This window comes from Erpetoichthys calabaricus, chromosome 9 (genome assembly GCF_900747795.2).
Source record: "Erpetoichthys calabaricus chromosome 9, fErpCal1.3, whole genome shotgun sequence".
In the NCBI taxonomy this organism is placed as follows: Eukaryota; Metazoa; Chordata; class Cladistia; order Polypteriformes; family Polypteridae; genus Erpetoichthys; species Erpetoichthys calabaricus.
In genome coordinates, this window is record NC_041402.2 from 111,470,871 (window position 1) to 111,490,466 (window position 19,596).

Consider the following 19,596-nt stretch of genomic DNA (forward strand, 5'->3'; position numbering starts at 1 on the left):
ATGCCAGACCAGGGGGTGGCGAAGTGCACTAATTTTCCTTCTCAATCTTTTGCAGACCATTCTAGGGAAATCCTACCCAGCTCTGGGGCAGCCAATAATGTCACTTCCGGTGTTGATGACATCACTTCCGCCACTGACCTTTAACCCCTTAACCACCCTCTGCCGGATATATCCGGCATCATAGCTTTATTGCTGACGCCTTACTGCCGGAATTATCCGGCACATTTGCCTGTGGTTATGTAAATGCCTGGCGCGTAGTATAACTGACAGTTTGGCGTGGGTATTATTACTACGTTGTATTTCGACAACTCTGCGGTTGTATTGGCCGCTCACGTGATGTGATTCGAAAGTGAAAGCTGTGAATATGGCGAAACGTAAACTGACTTCAAGTGAGGTTTTGCAGGCGATTTTGGACAATAATTCTGATCATGATTGTAGCAGTTCTGAAGAAGATTTTAGCGACAATGATGATCAGCAACGTGCGCTGCATGATACTGTGAATGACGACGCATCGGATGATGGCGATGAGTGGGTGTATCCCCAGCATCTCAACTGGACGGCTGCCCGTTATCTGAGCCAGATATGAAAGATCTAAACCGTGACCGCTTGTTGAAGCTACGTCCTTTGATTGACCATTTATTTGAAACATTTCAGCAGGTATTTCAGCAGGTAAATACTGCTTGAATAAATGTAAAGTAAAAAAATGAAAATTGTTCAGATTTCTCCTGGCATGAGGAATATTTAGGGAGTTGGCAGTTAAAGGGTTAAAGCTGCCATCTTGTCTCCAAAGAGTCAGTTCTGTTTTGGACTCAATTGAATGAACATGTCTTTGTTTTTGAACAAGCTTTGCAGCTGGGAATAATTATACGGGTGGCTGCCCCAAACCTTCTCAATGTCTTATAGTTGTTTTTGTGACACCAGCAAACAGCCTGAATGAGCCCCCCTGTTGACTTTGCTTAATAAAATGACAAAGTATCTTTCAAAAGTTGACTGTTTGCAGGAATGTTTAAATTAAATTGTTCTTTTTCTCCCAACTAAAGTTGAATTACTATAAGCAATCATGTTTGATTTAATCCATATTACTAACCGAGAATGGTAAACCGGATATGGATGCAGGGACATGCCTGTGGACGCAGGACACATAGTGCGCAGGCGCCACACAAAGCCCCCCTCCCCAGAGTGAAACGGGAGAGACTACGAACGTGCGCAGGCGCCACACAAAGCCCCCCCGCCCCAGAGCGAAACGGGAGACACTACGAACCGCCTGACATGCCGCAAACCAGGCAGGCACGGCTCCAAAAAGAAACAGCTCGAATGACCGAGCTACAAAGTGAAACGGGAAACACTATGGAGTCCGCATAATAGCACGGGAGGAGCTCCGTATTAACAGTGGGGGGCCCCAGAGTGACACGGGCGTACGCTCCGTATTAAACGTACGTCATCCTCACACGTCCAAACTATACAGTGGATCACATTACAGTGATGCATTATTGACAGTACAGTAAAGATCACATTATCGCAAACAAATGTAAATTATTACTCGAAAAAGGGAGACTATAATCACCACGGACCAGGTGTCATTGAAACAAAAACAGGATAAAGCGAGGTCAGAAATAAACGACAGAGTAGAAAAGTAAAACGTCATAAAGAGGTTAAACAACGGGGCCAAACACATGGAGAGCAGGTTAGAGATAATGAAAACTGGAATTCAACAGCTTCAAAAAAACCTAGCCACGAAACACATGCACAGCAAGATAGAGAATAGAAAACGACAGTTAAACGTCCACACCACACAGCGGAGGCACACCCGGAAGGTGCAGGCGCCTACGTCGCGCGTCGGAAGGCACGGGAAAGTACGAAAGGCAAAGGCGCCTACACAGCATGGTGAAACCCAACATAATACGGAAGGCGCAAGCGTCACCGCCATATTGTGAGTGGCACTACTGCGTAATGAAGGCGCAGGCGTCACCGTCATATTGTGCGTGGCACTACTGCGGAGTAAAATTAGGAATAATGTGCTGCTTGGGTTCGTACAAAACGCTGAACGCGACCCACCTGGATACGATCAATGAACGCGGGCGCCTACAACGCGCGTCTGAAACTGCGTAAGCAAAGCAGGCACGGGTTGAAAACGAACGAGCTCGACTGACGGATATACAAACACGAGGCCGTCTGGATAAACTCAATGAACGGAGGCGCCTACAACGCGCGTCTGAAATGTCGCGGGCAAGGCTCCAAAACGAACGAGCTCGACTGATGTATTTCAGGATACCCAACGCCGGGGGTAGACGAGCGAAGCGAGCAGGGGGTGGAGCCCCCTTGTTAATTTATAACAAATACATTTTTCAACTGTAGCACATTCAAGATATAGAGATCAAAATGATTACAGATCTATTCATGTATATGTTGCATATCGGTATTTTTGCATATTTTTCTGGGACTTTTTTTTATATGTAATTCTATGTAAGTGGTCTAAGCAAAGTACTTTCAGAGAAAAGTACAATAGGACAAGAAATTAAATATAGTCAAATGTGACCTCTAATATTGAATATTGTTCATTAAAATACAAATTTTTCAATGTTAAATATTAGTGCTAAAAGGCCATAGAGTTATAATAAAAAAAGAGTATTTACTGCTAAATAAATATTTTGACATTTGATGAAATGTTATTAAATTTTATACAAAGAGATATGTTATTACTATCTGTTATTACTGTTGGTAGCAAAATAAGTGGAGAAAAGTAACAAAAAATACCTCTGTCTTTAACAATGGACTGTACTTAGTCTGGCATCGACTTAGTTCCAAATTCAGATTATGGACTATTATTTTCAAGTCATTGTTTTCATCAACAAGCTCCTGGACGTGTTCTCTTATGGAGTGGAGTTGTGGTCTTTTGCCTAAAATGAAAAATATTGATAAATTTATTTAAGAATAGTGTGCATAAACTGAAACAAAACCATTACGTTTCAAAACAGATTTGTTTATAACACATCATTCTATACATTTTAAACCCATTTATCCACATCAATGTCAGAGGGGTACAATGTTCACTCTGCCAGTCAATCACTGGGTACCTTCATGCTCATACATTGCCAAACTCAACACAGGTAGTATGTAGGCAAGGAACTGAACCCAATGCAAAGGATTAATACAAAATTTTCAAACTCTTAAAATAACAGAAAAACATGAGGTAAGAGATCACAAAATGACACAAAAATGTAGGAATCATGCCCTACTATGTAAGACTTTAAATGACAAGATAACTAGGTTAATAATCACAACTTACAAAATATGTAAAATAAAAGATCTTGTTTATCAATCTGTTCTCATGGTGGGCAAATTTGGAAAAAATACAAAAAAATACAAGCCAAAAAATACACAAGAAAGTATTTGTCTATTCATATTCTTTTTATGAAAACAATTTTCTAAGCAGTACACTAGTTAATAAAGTATCTATCTATCTATCTATCTATCTAAACTAATTCATATATAATTACTGCAGGGTGAGGCATCTTATAATAATAGCTAACTTATAAGAGTAAAATAATCCACGTTTCCATTTCCCATTGCAGACTCGAGTCTATTCTGGCAACAGGTCCAGCACATGAAAGAACAACAGTATGTAACACAACACAATAAATTATACATCACAATAAATATAGAATAACCCAGTTTAACAGTTTATATATATATATTGTGACAGACGACCGGCTATGGACTCCGGTCGTCACCTCCAGGCCGCTAGGAGGAGCCCTCCGGACAGCATATTTGCGCCCCGAGTTCCAGCAGGGCCTCATGGACTTTGTAGTGTTTTGACACAGCCCTGCTGGATACCTTGGGGGCCGCCAGGAGTCGCTGTAGGGGGGCTAGTAAGCTCTTGTGTGCCCTATAACCCGGGAGTCATCCCAGTCATGTGACTGGAAGAAGCGATGTGCTCCCGGGATGAAGAAAAGGACTTTGCCCTGACCCGGAAGGAAAACGGACTTGTGGGTTTGGCTTAGAGCCACTTCCGGGTCAGGGGCTTTAAAAGGACTCTGGGTGAGCCCAGACATTTGAGCTGAGCTGGGAGGAAGGGTGGCGAAGTGTCTGGGAGAGTGGAGGATTATTGTTTATTGTTATTATTATTGAGTATTGTGGAGAGGAGAGTGCTTTGTGCACTTATTTATATTAATAAATATTATATTTGGACTTTTACCTGGTGTCTGACGTCTGATCCAAGGGTTCAAGGGGTCACGGAGACCTTTAATCTGTCACAATATATATATATATATATATATATATATATATATATATACACATATATATATATATATATATATATACATATATATATATATATATATATACATATATATATATATATATATATACACACATACATATGAAAACAAAGTGTAACCAATAATCAATTAGAAAGTAACATAAGTTAGATGAATGAACAGCAAATCTGGGTAAGCGTGCAGAAAGATATGAACTCCCTTCTATTCAAATTAATTTCTGTTGGTTTGCAAGACATGGGTTTCAGCTGTCGCATTCCTTGTGTCAAGCCACTCTTGAACAAGAGACAGCGTCAGAAGCGTCTCGCCTGGGCTAAAGACAAAAAGGACTGGACTGCTGCTTTCTGATGAAAGTAAATTTTGCATTTCCTTTGGAAATCAAGGTCCCAGAGTCTCGAGGAAGAGAGGAGATGCACAGAATCCACGTTGCATGAGGTCCAGTGTAAAGTTTCCACAGTCAGTGATGGTTTGGGGTGCCAAGTCATCTGCTGGTGTTGGTCCATTGTGTTTTCTGAGGTCCAAGGTCAACGCAGCCGTCTACCAGTAAGTTTTAGAACACTTCATGCTTCCTGCTGCTGACGAACTTTATGGAGATGCAGATTTCATTTTCCAACAGGACCTGGCACCTGCACACAGTGCCAAAGCTACCAGTACCTGGTTTAAGGACCATGGTATCCCTGTTCTTGATTGGCCAGCAAACTCACCTGACCTTAACCCCATAGAAAATCTATGGGGTATTGTGAAGAGGAAGATGCAATACGCCAGACCCAACAATTCAGAAGAGCTGAAGGCCACTATCAGAGCAACATGGGCTCTCATAACACCTGAGCAGTGCCACAGACTGATCGACTCCATGCCACGCCGCACTGCTGCAGTAATCCAGGCCAATGGAGCCCCAACTAAATATTGAGTGCTATACATGCTCATACTTTTCATGTTCATACCTTTCAGTTGGCCAACATTTCTAAAAATCCTTTTTTTGCATTGGTCTTAATTGATATTCTAATTTTCCGTGATACTGAATTTGGGACTTTCATTAGTTGTCAGTTATAATCATCAACATTAAAAGAAATAAACATTTGAAATACATCAGTCTGTGTGTAATGAATGAATCTAATATACAAGTTTCACTTTTTGAATGGAATCCATATTACTAACCGAGAATGGTAAACCGGATGGCATGGACGCAGGTACACAGCGATGGGACCATGAGACGTACTGCGCAGGCGCATACAGCGCGTGTCTCATAAACCGCATGCGAAGTCGTATCCACCGCGAATGAAGGAGTCACGGCCCAAAAACGAAAGAGCTCAACTGACGTGAATGAGAAATGAGGTAACAAAGCGCCCATAGCTAACAACTAACGACACAGACACACAAAAAAGAGGATTCTGCACTGCAGCCCAGATTCAAACGGAAGAGGCTACGGCAGCCCGACAGGTCCACAATGATGGTACGGAAGGCGCAGGCGTCATCGCCATATTGTGAGTGGCACTACTGCGGAGTGAAGTTAGGAATAATGTGCTGCTTGGGATTGTACAAACCGCTGAACGCTTTACACCGAATTCAAACGATACAAACACGGGCCCACCTGGATAAGATCAATGAACGCAGGCGCCTACAACTCGCGTATGAAACTGCGGAAGCAAAGCAGGCACGGGTTCAAAACAAACGAGCTCGACTGACGGATATACAAACACGAGCCCGGCTGGATAAAATCAATGAACGCAGGCGCCTACAACGCGCATCTGAAATGCCGCAAGCAAAGCGGGCACGGCTCCAAGATGAACGAGCTCGACTAATGTATTTCAGGATACCCAACGCCGAGGGTAGGCGAGCGAAGTGAGCACGGGGCGGAGCCCCCCTTGTTACTGAAATAAATCAACTTTGTTATGATATTCTAATTTTATGACCAGCACCTGTACATAGAGGAAAAAAATTTATACACTCAGCTAAAAAGTTGACAAAAATACCACTTACAATGATTGACAGACAGAAGAGGCATTTGGTAGCCTTTAGGGCATGATTAGGTAATCAGAATGAATGTTTTTCTGAAAGATGTTTTTCATTCATTCCCTTCTTAAATCTAAATTCGTAAGAACGGAGCACAATGTAGTTTCCAAAAAAAAAAAAAGGCTAAGAAGTGAGACCAAAGGGAGGAAGTTACTCTTCATGACTTCTTTTATTTAGTTTCCAACAATCAGTAGTACATGGCTGGAGTGCTCATCAGTTCTCTTTAGAAAAAAAAACTATTACAGAACTGCTAGATGGGTCAATAGACAGAAAGCACATAAAAACACCTTCTGGACAATGGCACAACTAAAAAGATCACATTGCCACACTCATATCCACTATAGGGTGACAGAGTGAGGGTGTTGTTCTTTCAAAAACACTATCAAAAGCACTGTAACCAGAGGGTGGTATTGAGAAAAGGCAACTAAATTGATTTCATGTAATTTTAACATTTCTAGGCAAATATAATCTGGGGTTATGCTGCGCCAAGAGGTTCCCTAAATGATTTTATGTACAATAGAATTAACAACAAAAGCAGAGAACGTCATGTTATGCAGAGCTCTCATTGCTAAAATAATTACTTTAATTCAAAGCTTCAAATACTCACTGCCACTGCCAAGGCCACTGCTTCTGCCACTACTATCCTCATCAACTGCTAGTAGCCTGATTCACTCCAGCTAAGCACAGAAATAACAGTAAAATTTAAATTTCTATTGCTATAATTGCTACTGCTACTTTAAAAAGCATAATAAAATCATTTAGAACTTACAAATCATCCTGTGGCAATGGAACTAATATAGGTGTAATCATTCAATTAACAAGAAAATGAAGCTTAACCCCTTTAATGGGGGCCCTCTTTCAAGTAGTCATTCCCCTGGTGGGGTTTTTTTATTTGTCGATAGAAATGGTTGAATTATGCTAGAATATTATCTAATTGTGAGTTAATTTGTTGTAAGAAAAAAAATTTTAAACTACAAACGAAATTATTTAAACAATTTTTTGTTAGCAATAAGAAGCTAATTTCATGCCCTTTTTTCATGCTATTACAGTATATTTAGGAAAAAAAATTACTTATCAATCAGGCTATTTCTTCATCATTCTATACCATATATACTAGTTTTTTTTTTTTGCAGATTTATTTACACTGTTTACAAATTTTTAATTTTTCACTTAGTACTCCAGCTGCATGTGGTACATGCATGGAGCAGGGCAGAGTGGAACATTGCAGTCTCTGTTCCTCTGTATTTATTGAACAACTGGTAAACTAGATCTAAACAGAACTTTAGATGAATGTCTTTTCCTCCATGCTTCCTATAGATTACATAAGAGCTGAAACACATAAATCAAGAAGGTATTGGAAAATCTTTTGATAGTATTTTTTCATTCACTTCCTCGCCGTACTGTACGTCACCATGTACTGATCCGAAAAATCAACTCCTCTCATGAAGTCATTGTACTCAACAATGGCAAGAGGTTTCTCCTTTCAATTCCCTTTCCTGTCTTGTACTGTCTTCATGCTAGCATCATGGTTGCTGTTCAGCATGCAAACATTTCTCTTATCCTTCCCCTTCAAAGCCATCAACTTCTTTCTGAATGCAGCAGCAACTTCTCCCGATTTCAATTTTTTTTGTCATCACAGACTTTGGCAGGTCCTTTGTGTTTGATCTTACTGTTCCTATCGCGTCAGTTTCCATCGAATTCAAAAATTCAAACAGCTGCTGTAGTAATTGTGTAGTCCTATCTGATAACCCTGATTCAGTAGCTTCTCTGCAAGTGTTAGCACAATCTGCAATGGTTTTGTAAAATTACGCACATCAACCCCTCTTATATTGTTTACAAGTTTTGCATCTTTTCCCATGTACGTCATCATATTCCACACATATCCACTTTTTTCCTCACAAAGCTTATAGGATTCCATCCCAAAATGTAATTTTATTTTTGGAATGTATACCTTCCACCCTAGATGGCCTTTCCATAGAAGAAAAACTTTCATTGATTGAAAGATCTTCCTCTGGAATGTAACTTTCTGAAAAGTTTTGAAAGCAGTAGTCAAAGAAAGGTTTAATTTTATACATTGTGGTAGTTCAGACTCGGCACAGACAGACACGGACAAAATGTTCCAAAAGACACACTCTTTACTAATAAAAGTCCAGCACACAACACAGTACCCCTGCACCAAACACCCTTCTTCCATCCTTTTCTCTCCTCTCCAGACTTCTCCTTCCGCCTTTCCACCTCTCCTCCTGAGTACTGCCTTCTTCCTCCCGACTCGCCTCTCTCACTTGGAGGACGCTGCCTTTTTTAAAATCACCCGGATGTGCTCTCTGATGATTTTCCAGGCGGCACTTCCTGGTATGGCAGAAATGCCGCATGAGCACCCGGACACACTCCCTGGAAACTCGGAAGTGCTGGCGGAAGTGCTGACACCCAGGGCTCCAAAAATCCTCTGGACGCCATACTGTGGTGGCCACAGCCCCAATGGGGTTGAGCTTCCATGCTCCATTCCCATGGTCCCCATACAGACCAGGGTGGCCGCCCTCTTGTGGCCCAGGGGAAGTATAATCCTTAACATGGTCCCTCTAGTCGTCCCGGCCGGACATGGGTCCTAGCCGTCCACCACAACGTCTTTGGAAAAACTGGTCCAGTGTCACTATATGTATGCTTCATTATCTGCAAAATGCAAAAATCTCAAGTGGAGACTGTAAAAGTTAATCCAAAATATTTAAAATCACTAAAACATTCCACATTTAAAGTTCAAAGTACTTTCCAACTTACTTTTTATTTTATTTTACTGAATTAATTAAAAACAAGTAACACTCCATAAAAACAAGTCAAACTTGACAAAACTAAATTCAATTCAACCTTCGACCATGAGAAAAAGAGGAAGGCCAACAGCAAGAGTAAAACTTTAAGAGTAGATAAGAGGGGAGAGAATCCTTTTCCCAATATAAATGCTTATTCTAAAATGTTAATGAATCTATTATAGATTCTGACAGGTTTTTAAAAAGTTTTGAACAGATCCTCTAAATGAGAATTTGATTTTATTCCAATTTCAGATAATATCCGTTACCCAATGACTTTAAAGAGGTGGGCTAGGATTCTTCCATTTCAGCAAGTTAAGTCTACATGCTAATAGTGAATTAAAGGCAAATACAGTTTGTTTGTCCTTCTCCACTTTAAGCAAATCTGGGACTACACCAAACACAGCTGTTAATGTATTAGGAATGATTGTGACACCAAGGCTGTCTGAAAGACATTTAAAGATTTTGGTCCAGAATTATGTTAATTAGGTGCACATCTAAAACATATGGCCCAATGAGGCTAGAGCTCAATTGCAACATTTGCAGGTTGGATCTTGCCCTGGAAACATTCTGGATAGTTTTAAACGACGCAGATGGGCTTGATAAAAGATTTTAAGTTGAATATATGCTTTGCACAGAAGGAGCTAGAGTGAATTCTGTGCTTGGCCTTTTCTGAAATGTTGAGGAAGAGATCCTTTCCCCACTGTACCCTGGGATCTTTGAAAGGGATCGACTTTAAAATGTTTTTATTAATTATAGAAATGCTGTGTGAGTCCTCAAGACAGATCGGTATTTCTTCCGGAAAAAAAGTAGGTGGGTTTTGAGGAGAATTGGGCTGATATTGTTTAGCAAAGTTTCTAATTTGTAAATAGTGGAAAAATTGTATTGATGGGAAGCTAAATTTGGAGTGTAATTGTTTGTAGGATGTAAAGATGTACAAATTTCTAAGTTATTTAAACCTGTACATTTTCCAAACATTAAAATCTGTGTAAGTTTGATAGGGTAGAAAAAAGTGGTTATTGTGCAGAGGTGCCACAGATAAAAGCATCTCTATTTTAAAGTATGTCCTACATTGGTTCCACATTCTAAGTGAATGAAGCACAATTGGGTTGTTAGTATATTGGCGATAACTTGTATTTACTGGGGCACAAAGCAAGGAATATAAAGAAGTACTGCAGGATTTTATTTCAATTGTGGACCAAGCCTGTGTGTATTCATCTATATGTGTCAATGTCTAGGTTTTTAAAGCTTGTATATTTGCCGCCCAGTAATAAAACTGAAAGTTAGATAGAGCTATGCCACCTTTTGCCTTAGGTCTTTGAAGGGGTGCTCTATGGATGTGTGGATGTTTTGAATTAAAAATAAAGGAGGTTATGAATTAATCTAATTTCTTAAAAAAGAAGTGAGAAACCAGAAAAACAGAAACAGAAGCCTTACTTTTATTCTTGCTTCATATCTTTCCATTTTCAGAATAGCTGCTCCTGTGATAATATGCAACAGGCAGCAGTGATCATAGTGCTATATGTGTGTTTGTGTGTGTGTATATATATATATATATATATATATATATATACTGGTAAAATTCCGTTACAATGAATATCTTTACAATGAAATTTTCATTACAACGAAGTGTTTTTATGGTCCCGACAGCCTCCCCATATGACGCGAGTCTATAGAAATCTCGTTACTACAAAGCACATTCAGCAGATACTTTCATTACAACGAAGTGCCCTAAAGACCATGAAATGCTTGAATGAATCATCCACAGAGCAGTTAGTTCTGTGGCTGCAGCTCAGTTGTGCACAACAACCCCCCAAACAGAAACAATGTAATTTTTTTTTCTTTCTTCGAACTTTCCTCGTAGTTTTTTTGCCTTTTTTGTTTCCTGCGGATTTCAGTGATACCTTTTACTTATTGCTCGTCAACATTTGAAAAACATCCATTGGAATTTAACTCATTGTCACCCTCCTATAGAAACGGCAGACATGAAAAAACGATAACAGTTTATATTAGGAAAAAAAACTTTACATTTTTTGCAGCTTTCGATTGCGGCAAAAAGAAAAAAGACGTTGCCAGTGAATTTGGAATTTCGCTATCGCTATCGACGCTGTCAACTTTCTTGAAAGACCGAGCAAAAAAAGAAGAAAAATCTTGGGTTGCAAACGTATGTGAACAGCTACATTTGAAGATGTTGAAAAAGCAGTTTTTATGTAGTTCAGTGATGCGCGTTCAAGAAACATTCCTATTAATGCGGCACTCAATCAAGAAAATGTCAGGTTTGTAAACTCTCTTGGGACCTCCCCCAACTAGACGACAGGTCCTGAAGTCCAAACTCCGTGTCTATGGAAGACTGTTTATCTGTTGCTGGGGCAACAGCTGGCTCAAAGCTGTGCTGAGTCTCTCAGCCAAAGCAAACAGAAAAGATATCGATGGGTGATATGCAAGGAACATTGTAAATGCAGGTAACAGGTAACTTGATCACTGATCTGTTGTGTCTGTGTATAGCAGAGTGGCAGATCACGCTACAATAAACAAGTGTGCCGTTCCTGTTTCAAGCTGAATAAAGCTGGTTTTGCTAAAGTAGTGAGACTCAGCCTCTTGTTTTGGGGTTCAAGACAGGTACTTATAGTGCGAGCCCGATCTTTTATGATTTGCTTCTGTGTCGCTTCACTGCAGCTCTATGAGCCTGTTGTTACCCTGCCTGGCAACGGACAAACAATCTTCTACAGACGCGGCAATCGCGCTTCAGGACGCACTTCAGCGTGTCGTTCCTGTTTTGGTGTCTCAAAAGCTTCTGATTGATAACTGTGCTGACCACAACATGCTTCCACATTTAGATAATGTTCACTTTGAATTCCTCCCACCCAATTGCATGGCAGCGCTTCAGCCATTGGATTTGGGCATCATTCGCACCCTGAAAGTGTATTATCACAAGGAAATGCTGAGAAAAATTCTCATCAGCATAACTTGTAGGCAGGAGGAGATTAAAATTAACACAAAATTAGCTATTGAAATGATTGCAAACGCCTGAGCGCAAGTTAAAGAAAGCACTGTAGCAACAAATACAGAATCTCATTACAACAAAATTTTTGTTACAACGAAATATTTTTTAGGTCCCTGGGAGTTCATTGTAACGGAATTTTACCTGTATATATATATATATATATATATATATATATATATATATATATATACACACACCGTATTTTTTGCACCATAAGACGCACCTGACCATTAGACGCACCTAGGTTTAGAGGATGAAAACAAGAAAAAAAATATTCTGAACCAAATGGTGCACTAATATGTTTAATAAAATATAGCAGAATAATATTTCAACCATGTAAATTCAACAGCGGTATTAAGAAACATCATCACTGTCATTAACAAATAAGGAGTGACTTTAAGTTTCAAGCACTCTTCTAGTTTTATGGAAACCCCAAGAACTCCTCATCGCTAGTGTCAGAATTTATTAAGCTCAGTTGCTCACAATCACTTTGCAGCATCACGTACCTATCATCACGCGACATAACCTGTCCAAAGCCACCAGGGGACAAAGCACGTTTGGACCAATGCTCCCTGAACTTATATTGCCAGTCTAGTCCCATCTATATTTGTAATGCCACAAAGCCCTTCATCTCATGTTTTGTTGTGGGTTTCCAGTTTGAAAAATGAGAATGCGGTGCAAGCACAGCCCTCGATTCAAAAAATTGCTCTGCATACCTGTTTGTCTCGTTTGACAGTAGCTGAAAGGCAGCTTCAGGAAAGAACAGCCTGAAGTAGTCCAGCGGCTGGTAATCTGTGGAGTCCAGAGTCCGACTCAGTGATAATGCGCAAAACATCCTCTGCTTTTTTTTTTTCTGCACTCGCTTCGCTCCCTCATGAGATGTAGATGCCATCTTGCTTTTGTTTACATTTCGCAACTCACGCACACGCAAGGATTAGATGCCGAGTCAATGAGTCTAACATTCCTCCAAGCACAGAGGGAATGCCTGTAACGTAACAGTGAGTTTTGTCGCCCTCTACCCCTGGATGTCTGCTTTTGTCAGGTAATACACATCATGGTCTGTGACGCAATATTCGCTCCATAAGACGCACAGACATTTCCAACCTTCTTTTGGGGAAAAAAAAGTGGGTCTTATGGTGCGAAAAATACGGTATATATATATATATATATATACACAAAGTATATTATATAAAAACATTTTGGGTCGAGACATGACCTTCTAGGGAAAACCCTTTGATATCCCGCGAGAACAATCAATTTAAAACAAGATCACAGACATCTAACCTCTCAGTTGTGGAAAATGCTTTTGGCAGACACATTTTATGTGCTCTCAGCTCTTAAAAATTTAATATGTTCTAGATAGCACATCAACAATTAAGCAAAGAAGAAAGAGCAGCGCGTCGAAAATAGTCCCAAATGCATTGGAGAGAAAAGAAGGCAAAAAGTAATGCAAAAAAGAACACACATGCATGCATGCGTGAGCACACGCACACACATACTGTACATATATGTATATATACACATACACATATTTACATATTTAAGTGGGTTACATAAACTTGTCTTTTTGAGTTTTAAGAATTGCACTACTATTTAGTGTTGCTACACACTAAAAATATCTGAACTTAAACAGAAAATATTACATTTTACGAACTCTTTTACATTAATAAATCTAATACTAAATTATGAAACTAAAGTAGTATTACTACATGGAAAAACAAACGAGTTTAGTCATCTTATGTATGAACGTTAATAATGTGTGTCTGAATTACACCTAATACTGGCAACACATATGGAAAACCATGCATTATATGGAGTTATCCTATAAACTACTAGATGTTCCATGCGGCTCCGCCCACGTATTAGTGAAACAGGACAAACTTTAAAAATCAATAAAAAAATTTTAAAAATGCAATAATTTGTATTAAGAATTTATATTGATAGCTTTGAGGCCTTCTTGATACACAATACTTTTGGTTTTGATATCAGGGGCGAGAATGTAGCTGTGATCTCTTTGCCAAGAATGTAAAAATTTGCCAAGGTATCTCTGGCCAAGTGGAAGGTAGGTACGCTCCAACATCAAACATTGCCACTGTATCTGATCGTGTTCAGCTCTGATTGGAAAGCATCCCCTGTGTGGGGGAGAAGAGCATGTGGCCTTGATATCTCTGCCAGTAAGCAGATACCCTCTAAAGCACACGTCTGTCACATCTGTCTCAAAAACGTCAAAAGTTACTCTTTAACAGTCTCTAGATGATAATGTCTGCTGAACAAACAGGTATCGCTAGCTAAGCGGAGGCAAGGTATGCTCCAACACATGGTGAGAGGTAGAGCTACTCGAACGGAGGCTAGCGCAAGAGTGAGGATGGCCCTGCCTCCCCCTCCCCCACAGCCTGTCTCTTGGATTTGCATGAATAAATCGGTGCCACAACTGAACTATAATATTAAGCATGATGAGAGAAGTCACAAAATCAACCGGAACTTCAAGCAAATTATAGAAAAAAAACAAATCTAAATTTGTTATGTAGTTCTCGCGTGAAAAGCGGACAGACAGACAGATGTTGGATTTTATATAGAGATAATATTTTTTGCCCCTATAGACCAGGAAATCAAAGATGTTTTACATGTCCATTTACGTTTTCTGCTTTAAGACTGCAAAGTGTTCTTACCTAACCAAGGTAAATTACATTGCACTTTAATTACCTTTGTTTTAAGAGGGGTAGCTTTATCTAATGCCTACTGTATATCACATGAATAGCCGCTGTTGGTCAGCTGACTAATACTATTATTAGCTTACAAGCTCAGTGTTGAGGATTTTATAAGGTCAAAAAAGGCTAAATTAGTATTATCATTAAATATGACTGTAAATTGATTCATTTCACGCAAAGGTAAGCGTAAATCAAGGACAATCAATAATAGTTTGAAATAGTTTTATAGTATTATTAAAAGTAAAACCATATTCTAAATGTTAACACAATGGATTACAATAAAATCTAAACTATGGTGATAAGAATATATTGTACCTTGAGAGAGAATGACAGAATGAAACAATGAGAGAATGCTTTTACTGAGTGTGTCTAATTCCACATCTTCATGAATATTAAAGTCAATATCATGATATAACGAATAGTTAATTTGGCTAAAAGGTTGCTAAACTGAAAAATGAATACAAAATAAGCAAAAAAAGGAGACATGGCTAAAAGTTTAGCATGGAATTCATCTTTTGTTATTGTGAATTTTATTCCTTTATAGTGAAAGTTCAAAAAGGATTTGTACATGCATTCAAATCTATGGTGTGACCAGTCAGTTGCACGTTGCAACTATTTTAACTTTAAGCATCTGAAATAGAAATTATAGCAAGATTAACCACTCAAATAAATAAATAAACATTTATTTAGGGATGGGACAATATCAAAATTTCCCATCATGATTATAGTAACCAAAGTCATATTATTTTAATGTCACATTCTATAAACAGATGTAAATTAAGCAAAAATAACGTATATGAACAGAATCTTTGTCCAATATACAATAACCACAAGTAAATAAATACTCAGATATGCAACTGTGATTATTAAAAGACCCGTAATGGCGTACTGCATGATAATGTGCAGTGAATACACTTAACTTATAGTTTTCATCCTCTTTCTCTGTACGTTTAGCATTCGTTTACTCAGAGGTTGATGCGCTTACTGCTTCCTGAACAGCTCTTCTTTTCTCCACCCTAGTGGCCCGCTTCAGTATCTTTTCATGTTAAAACTCATTAAGTCAGTTTATGTGTTGCAATTACTTAGAACGTTTTTCTTAATTTTTCACTTAAGCTGGCACTTAATCCATGAGCACAGGATTAGCAATTGATAACATTCATGGTCCAAAATGCAGTATATATCTAACAGAGATGCCTACTGTCAATAGAAGCAATGGTTGACTATAAACAGACTCCAGTGTGGTAAAATGTGAGAAAAGATGTACAACAAAAGTGTATAAACGTTTTAAGAACATAGTCCTTATATACGAAGTACCTAAAGTACTCTGTTTTTTCATATCTGCATTATACAAAAATAAATACTGTAATGAATAAATAAGACACTGCGTTGGGTTGGCACCCTGCCCAGGATTGGTTCCTGCCTTGTGCCCAGTGTTGGCTGGGGTTGGCTCCAGCAGACCCCCGTGACCCTGTGTTCGGATTCAGCGGGTTGGAAAATGGATGGATGGATGGATGGATAAATAAGACAAGAATGTGTAGATTAAGTCATTTCAATATACACACAACTAGATTATTCAAAAATCATTCCAAGTTGAAACAGATACAAACTCTGTAATAGTATAAATGTCTAAATTTATAGTTGCCTGCTTCATCACATTCTGGACTTTCAGAAACGACTACTGGTCAGAAATGTATTTCTTTTTTATTTTTCTCTCTTCCTTTTTTAAAAAAATATTTATTTTTCTATCCATCTATTAATTCATTATCATATTTATCTAATCCACAAGTGTCTAACCCAACAGCATCAGGTGCAAGGCAGAAATCAAAACCAGAAACAAAAAAGTTAGCTCTCAAGACAACAATACATGAAAATGAGAAAAAAAAAAAAAAAGACTACACCACCAAAGAAATTAGTGACAGAGAGCAAAGGCAAACAATTGTTCAGGTTTACCAGTTAGCATATATTGTTATTAGTAAATGAAAAAAGCTTCTACTTCTCAAATCTGATATTTTATTAGAAATGTAAGCTTCCATCACAGCAAGCAAAAATCAATTTGTTGTCATTACAGACAACAGAAAACATTTATAATTTTCAATTTGGCATTATTATAATGGCTTTAAAACCACAATTTTAAATAGCCCTTTCATTGTTATCAATGTTCGTTTTAGTTAATTCAGTTTCTGTCAACAAGCATATTTGAACATACTGTAGTGTTTTTTTATATGGCTGGCGATTTCACACACAAAGGCTATAAGCACAGGCAATGATGATGGTTACCTGGCTTTATATTTTTGACATATTTAAAAGGAGATAAAAAATGTGTTTAGTTTACCTGTGTATGTTATTTATTGATAGTCTCGTCCTGCCCATAGTACTTATTTGGCATCCCACGGTATAAAGTATCATAGAGAAGCAGGATGCCAGCCCATACAGTATGGATCTTAAGGATCCTGGCTCTTTTTTATGGGTAATGTTGTGGCTCAATATCCTCTGAAGGACTTGCTTAATTATCCATCAGTACTAGACTGAAGACAAGATGGCTGTCAGATGCTTCTGTTCTATAGAGTTCAACTACAATATTGTAGCCCGAGTACCACTATGACTTTTCCTTCTCAGATGAGCTTGCTTTTATTTTTAATAGGAGTATTTCCAGCTAATATGACAGCCTTACTTCTAAGTGAAGTACATTCACAAGGGATGTGGATAAGACAAAGTAGCTTTGTCATTTTAATGTCAATGGCCTTAGCGCATGGTCCTTCCAGACACCCGAACATGTAATAACTGATTTTGCAGAAGGAGAGCCATTATGCAACCATATTCTCTGTAAACTTTCAGCAGGTGTGTTACTGGAACTTAATGTAATGATAATAATAATAATCAATTTTATTTAATATTTCTTAACACTAAACAACAGTAAAAAGATATAAAAACAACGAGGATGATAAAATCAAATAGTAATAAGGTACAGAGGTAGTTGCAAACATCAAAGATAACAGGCAGTAACAGTGTTCAATTCATAATTGGTAAGCTACTTTGAAGAAGTAAGTTTTGAGCACAGTTTTAAAATGTGTTATGGAGTCTAGTTGATGGATTTGAGAGGGAAGAGAATTCCAGAGTTGAGGAGCACTATAAGAGAATGCTTGAGCTCCCATAGAACAGAGTTTGATTTGTGGTACAGAAAGTAGAGCTGCAGATTAGGATCTGAGGGAACGAGAGGGAGTGTAAGTCTGTAGGAGATCAGTAAGACAGGGAGGAGCAAGGTTGTGGAGAGCTTTAAATGTTAAGAGCAGTATTTTGTATTGTATTTGGTATATCGCCAACAGTCTTCGAGAGGCACAAGAACAGGGCAGTGGAATCCATTGTGATACACAAAGGGGTAAACGACGTGAGATATCGACAGTTGGAGATTCTCAAAGCGGACTTCTCAGCACTAATTAAAGCCACGAAGGAGAGGACCAATCTTCATCTCGGGTCCCCTACTTCTCATTAGAAGATCGAATGAGTATTACAGCCATCTGTTGGCGTTAAACATCTGGTTGAAAGTCAAAACATCAGGTTCGTAGACAACTGGGACCTCTTCTGGGAGAGGCCGCATTTCTTCAAGCGGGATGGTCTGCATACAAATAGATTTGGCGCCCGGGTCCTCTCCGAAAACATCGCTACGGTAATTTGTCTCACTTGACTCTTTATTTTTACTCCTAACCCTTTTCATAATGCTTTACCAGGACGTGATAATTCAGTAACAAAATCTTCCTTAAAAGTGCACTGCATTAATACTCTAATAACTAACCAATGCATGTAAAAAAAACTAGGCAGTGTGGCATAAATACGAATAACTTAATTACAATTACACCTCAAGATGAACAATGTATTAAAACTATAAAAACAGATTATAGATAAAATAAAAAATACGCACAGAGTGGCACTAATAAAAATAACTTAATTTCTATCTTGAATACCCATAACACACATACAATTCAGTTCTGCTGTTCCGAAACATTACATATGGCTTTATTAAATGTTAGAACATTAAATAACAAGACGTTTTCCATCAACGATATTATTAGTGATAGGAAAATTGATTTTATTGCACTAAGTGAAACGTGGCTTAGCTCTGATGGTGCGGGTGTTTTAATCAAATCTGCACCTCCGAATTACAGCTTTGCTCATGTGGATTGACAAGGTAAGAAAGGCGGCGGTTTAGCAAACATTTACTCGAGCCGGATAAAGTGTAAAGATGTCGGCTTTGCCAAATTCAAGTCTTTCAAATATCTTGTCGTTGTTGTTCATGGAGTTTCTCAGTGTCTAGTATTGTCCATGTATAGACCTCCTAAATACAATGCGTCTTTCTTTGAGGAATTCTGACTTGGTGTCAATTGTAATTACGAACTATGACACATTCCTGATAGTCAGTGATTTTAACTTTCATATCGATAATCAGTGTGACCCGAAAGTAAAAGAATTCATGACCCTCCTGGACTCTTGATTTGTGCCAGCACATTAGTCAGCCTACACACAGAGCAGGTCATACATTAGACTTAGTAATTAATAAAGGACTAAAAGTTGATGTGAAGCAGAACAATGATATTGGTCTATCAGACCATTTTCCCTTACTATTTGTTTTGAGCAATATATATTGCTCTACTTTCCCCTATTGTATTATTAATATGTAGCCTTAGAATGCCTAATCTCACAGATTTACCACTGTTTATAAGGTATTATAGTATATAACTTATCTCCACCTTCCCTTCTATATCTATAACCTCAGGCAATCAGATGTAGTAAAAAGATAA

At 38.5% G+C, this 19,596-nt stretch overlaps 2 protein-coding genes across 10 annotated transcripts in view; one reads left to right on the top strand and one right to left on the bottom strand.

Moving 5' to 3' along the window:
• cep89 (centrosomal protein 89) overlaps positions 1–19,596 on the bottom strand; it is a 416,738-nt gene that overhangs the window by 239,149 nt on the left and 157,993 nt on the right. Inside the window, exon 9 of the mRNA XM_051931539.1 lies at positions 2,755–2,897. Coding sequence (XP_051787499.1) covers positions 2,755–2,897 — 143 coding nt within the window. The remainder of the gene's footprint in view (positions 1–2,754; positions 2,898–19,596) is intronic.
• Positions 1–19,596, top strand: part of LOC114657616 (uncharacterized) — a 708,025-nt gene that overhangs the window by 198,504 nt on the left and 489,925 nt on the right. The window lies entirely within an intron of this gene.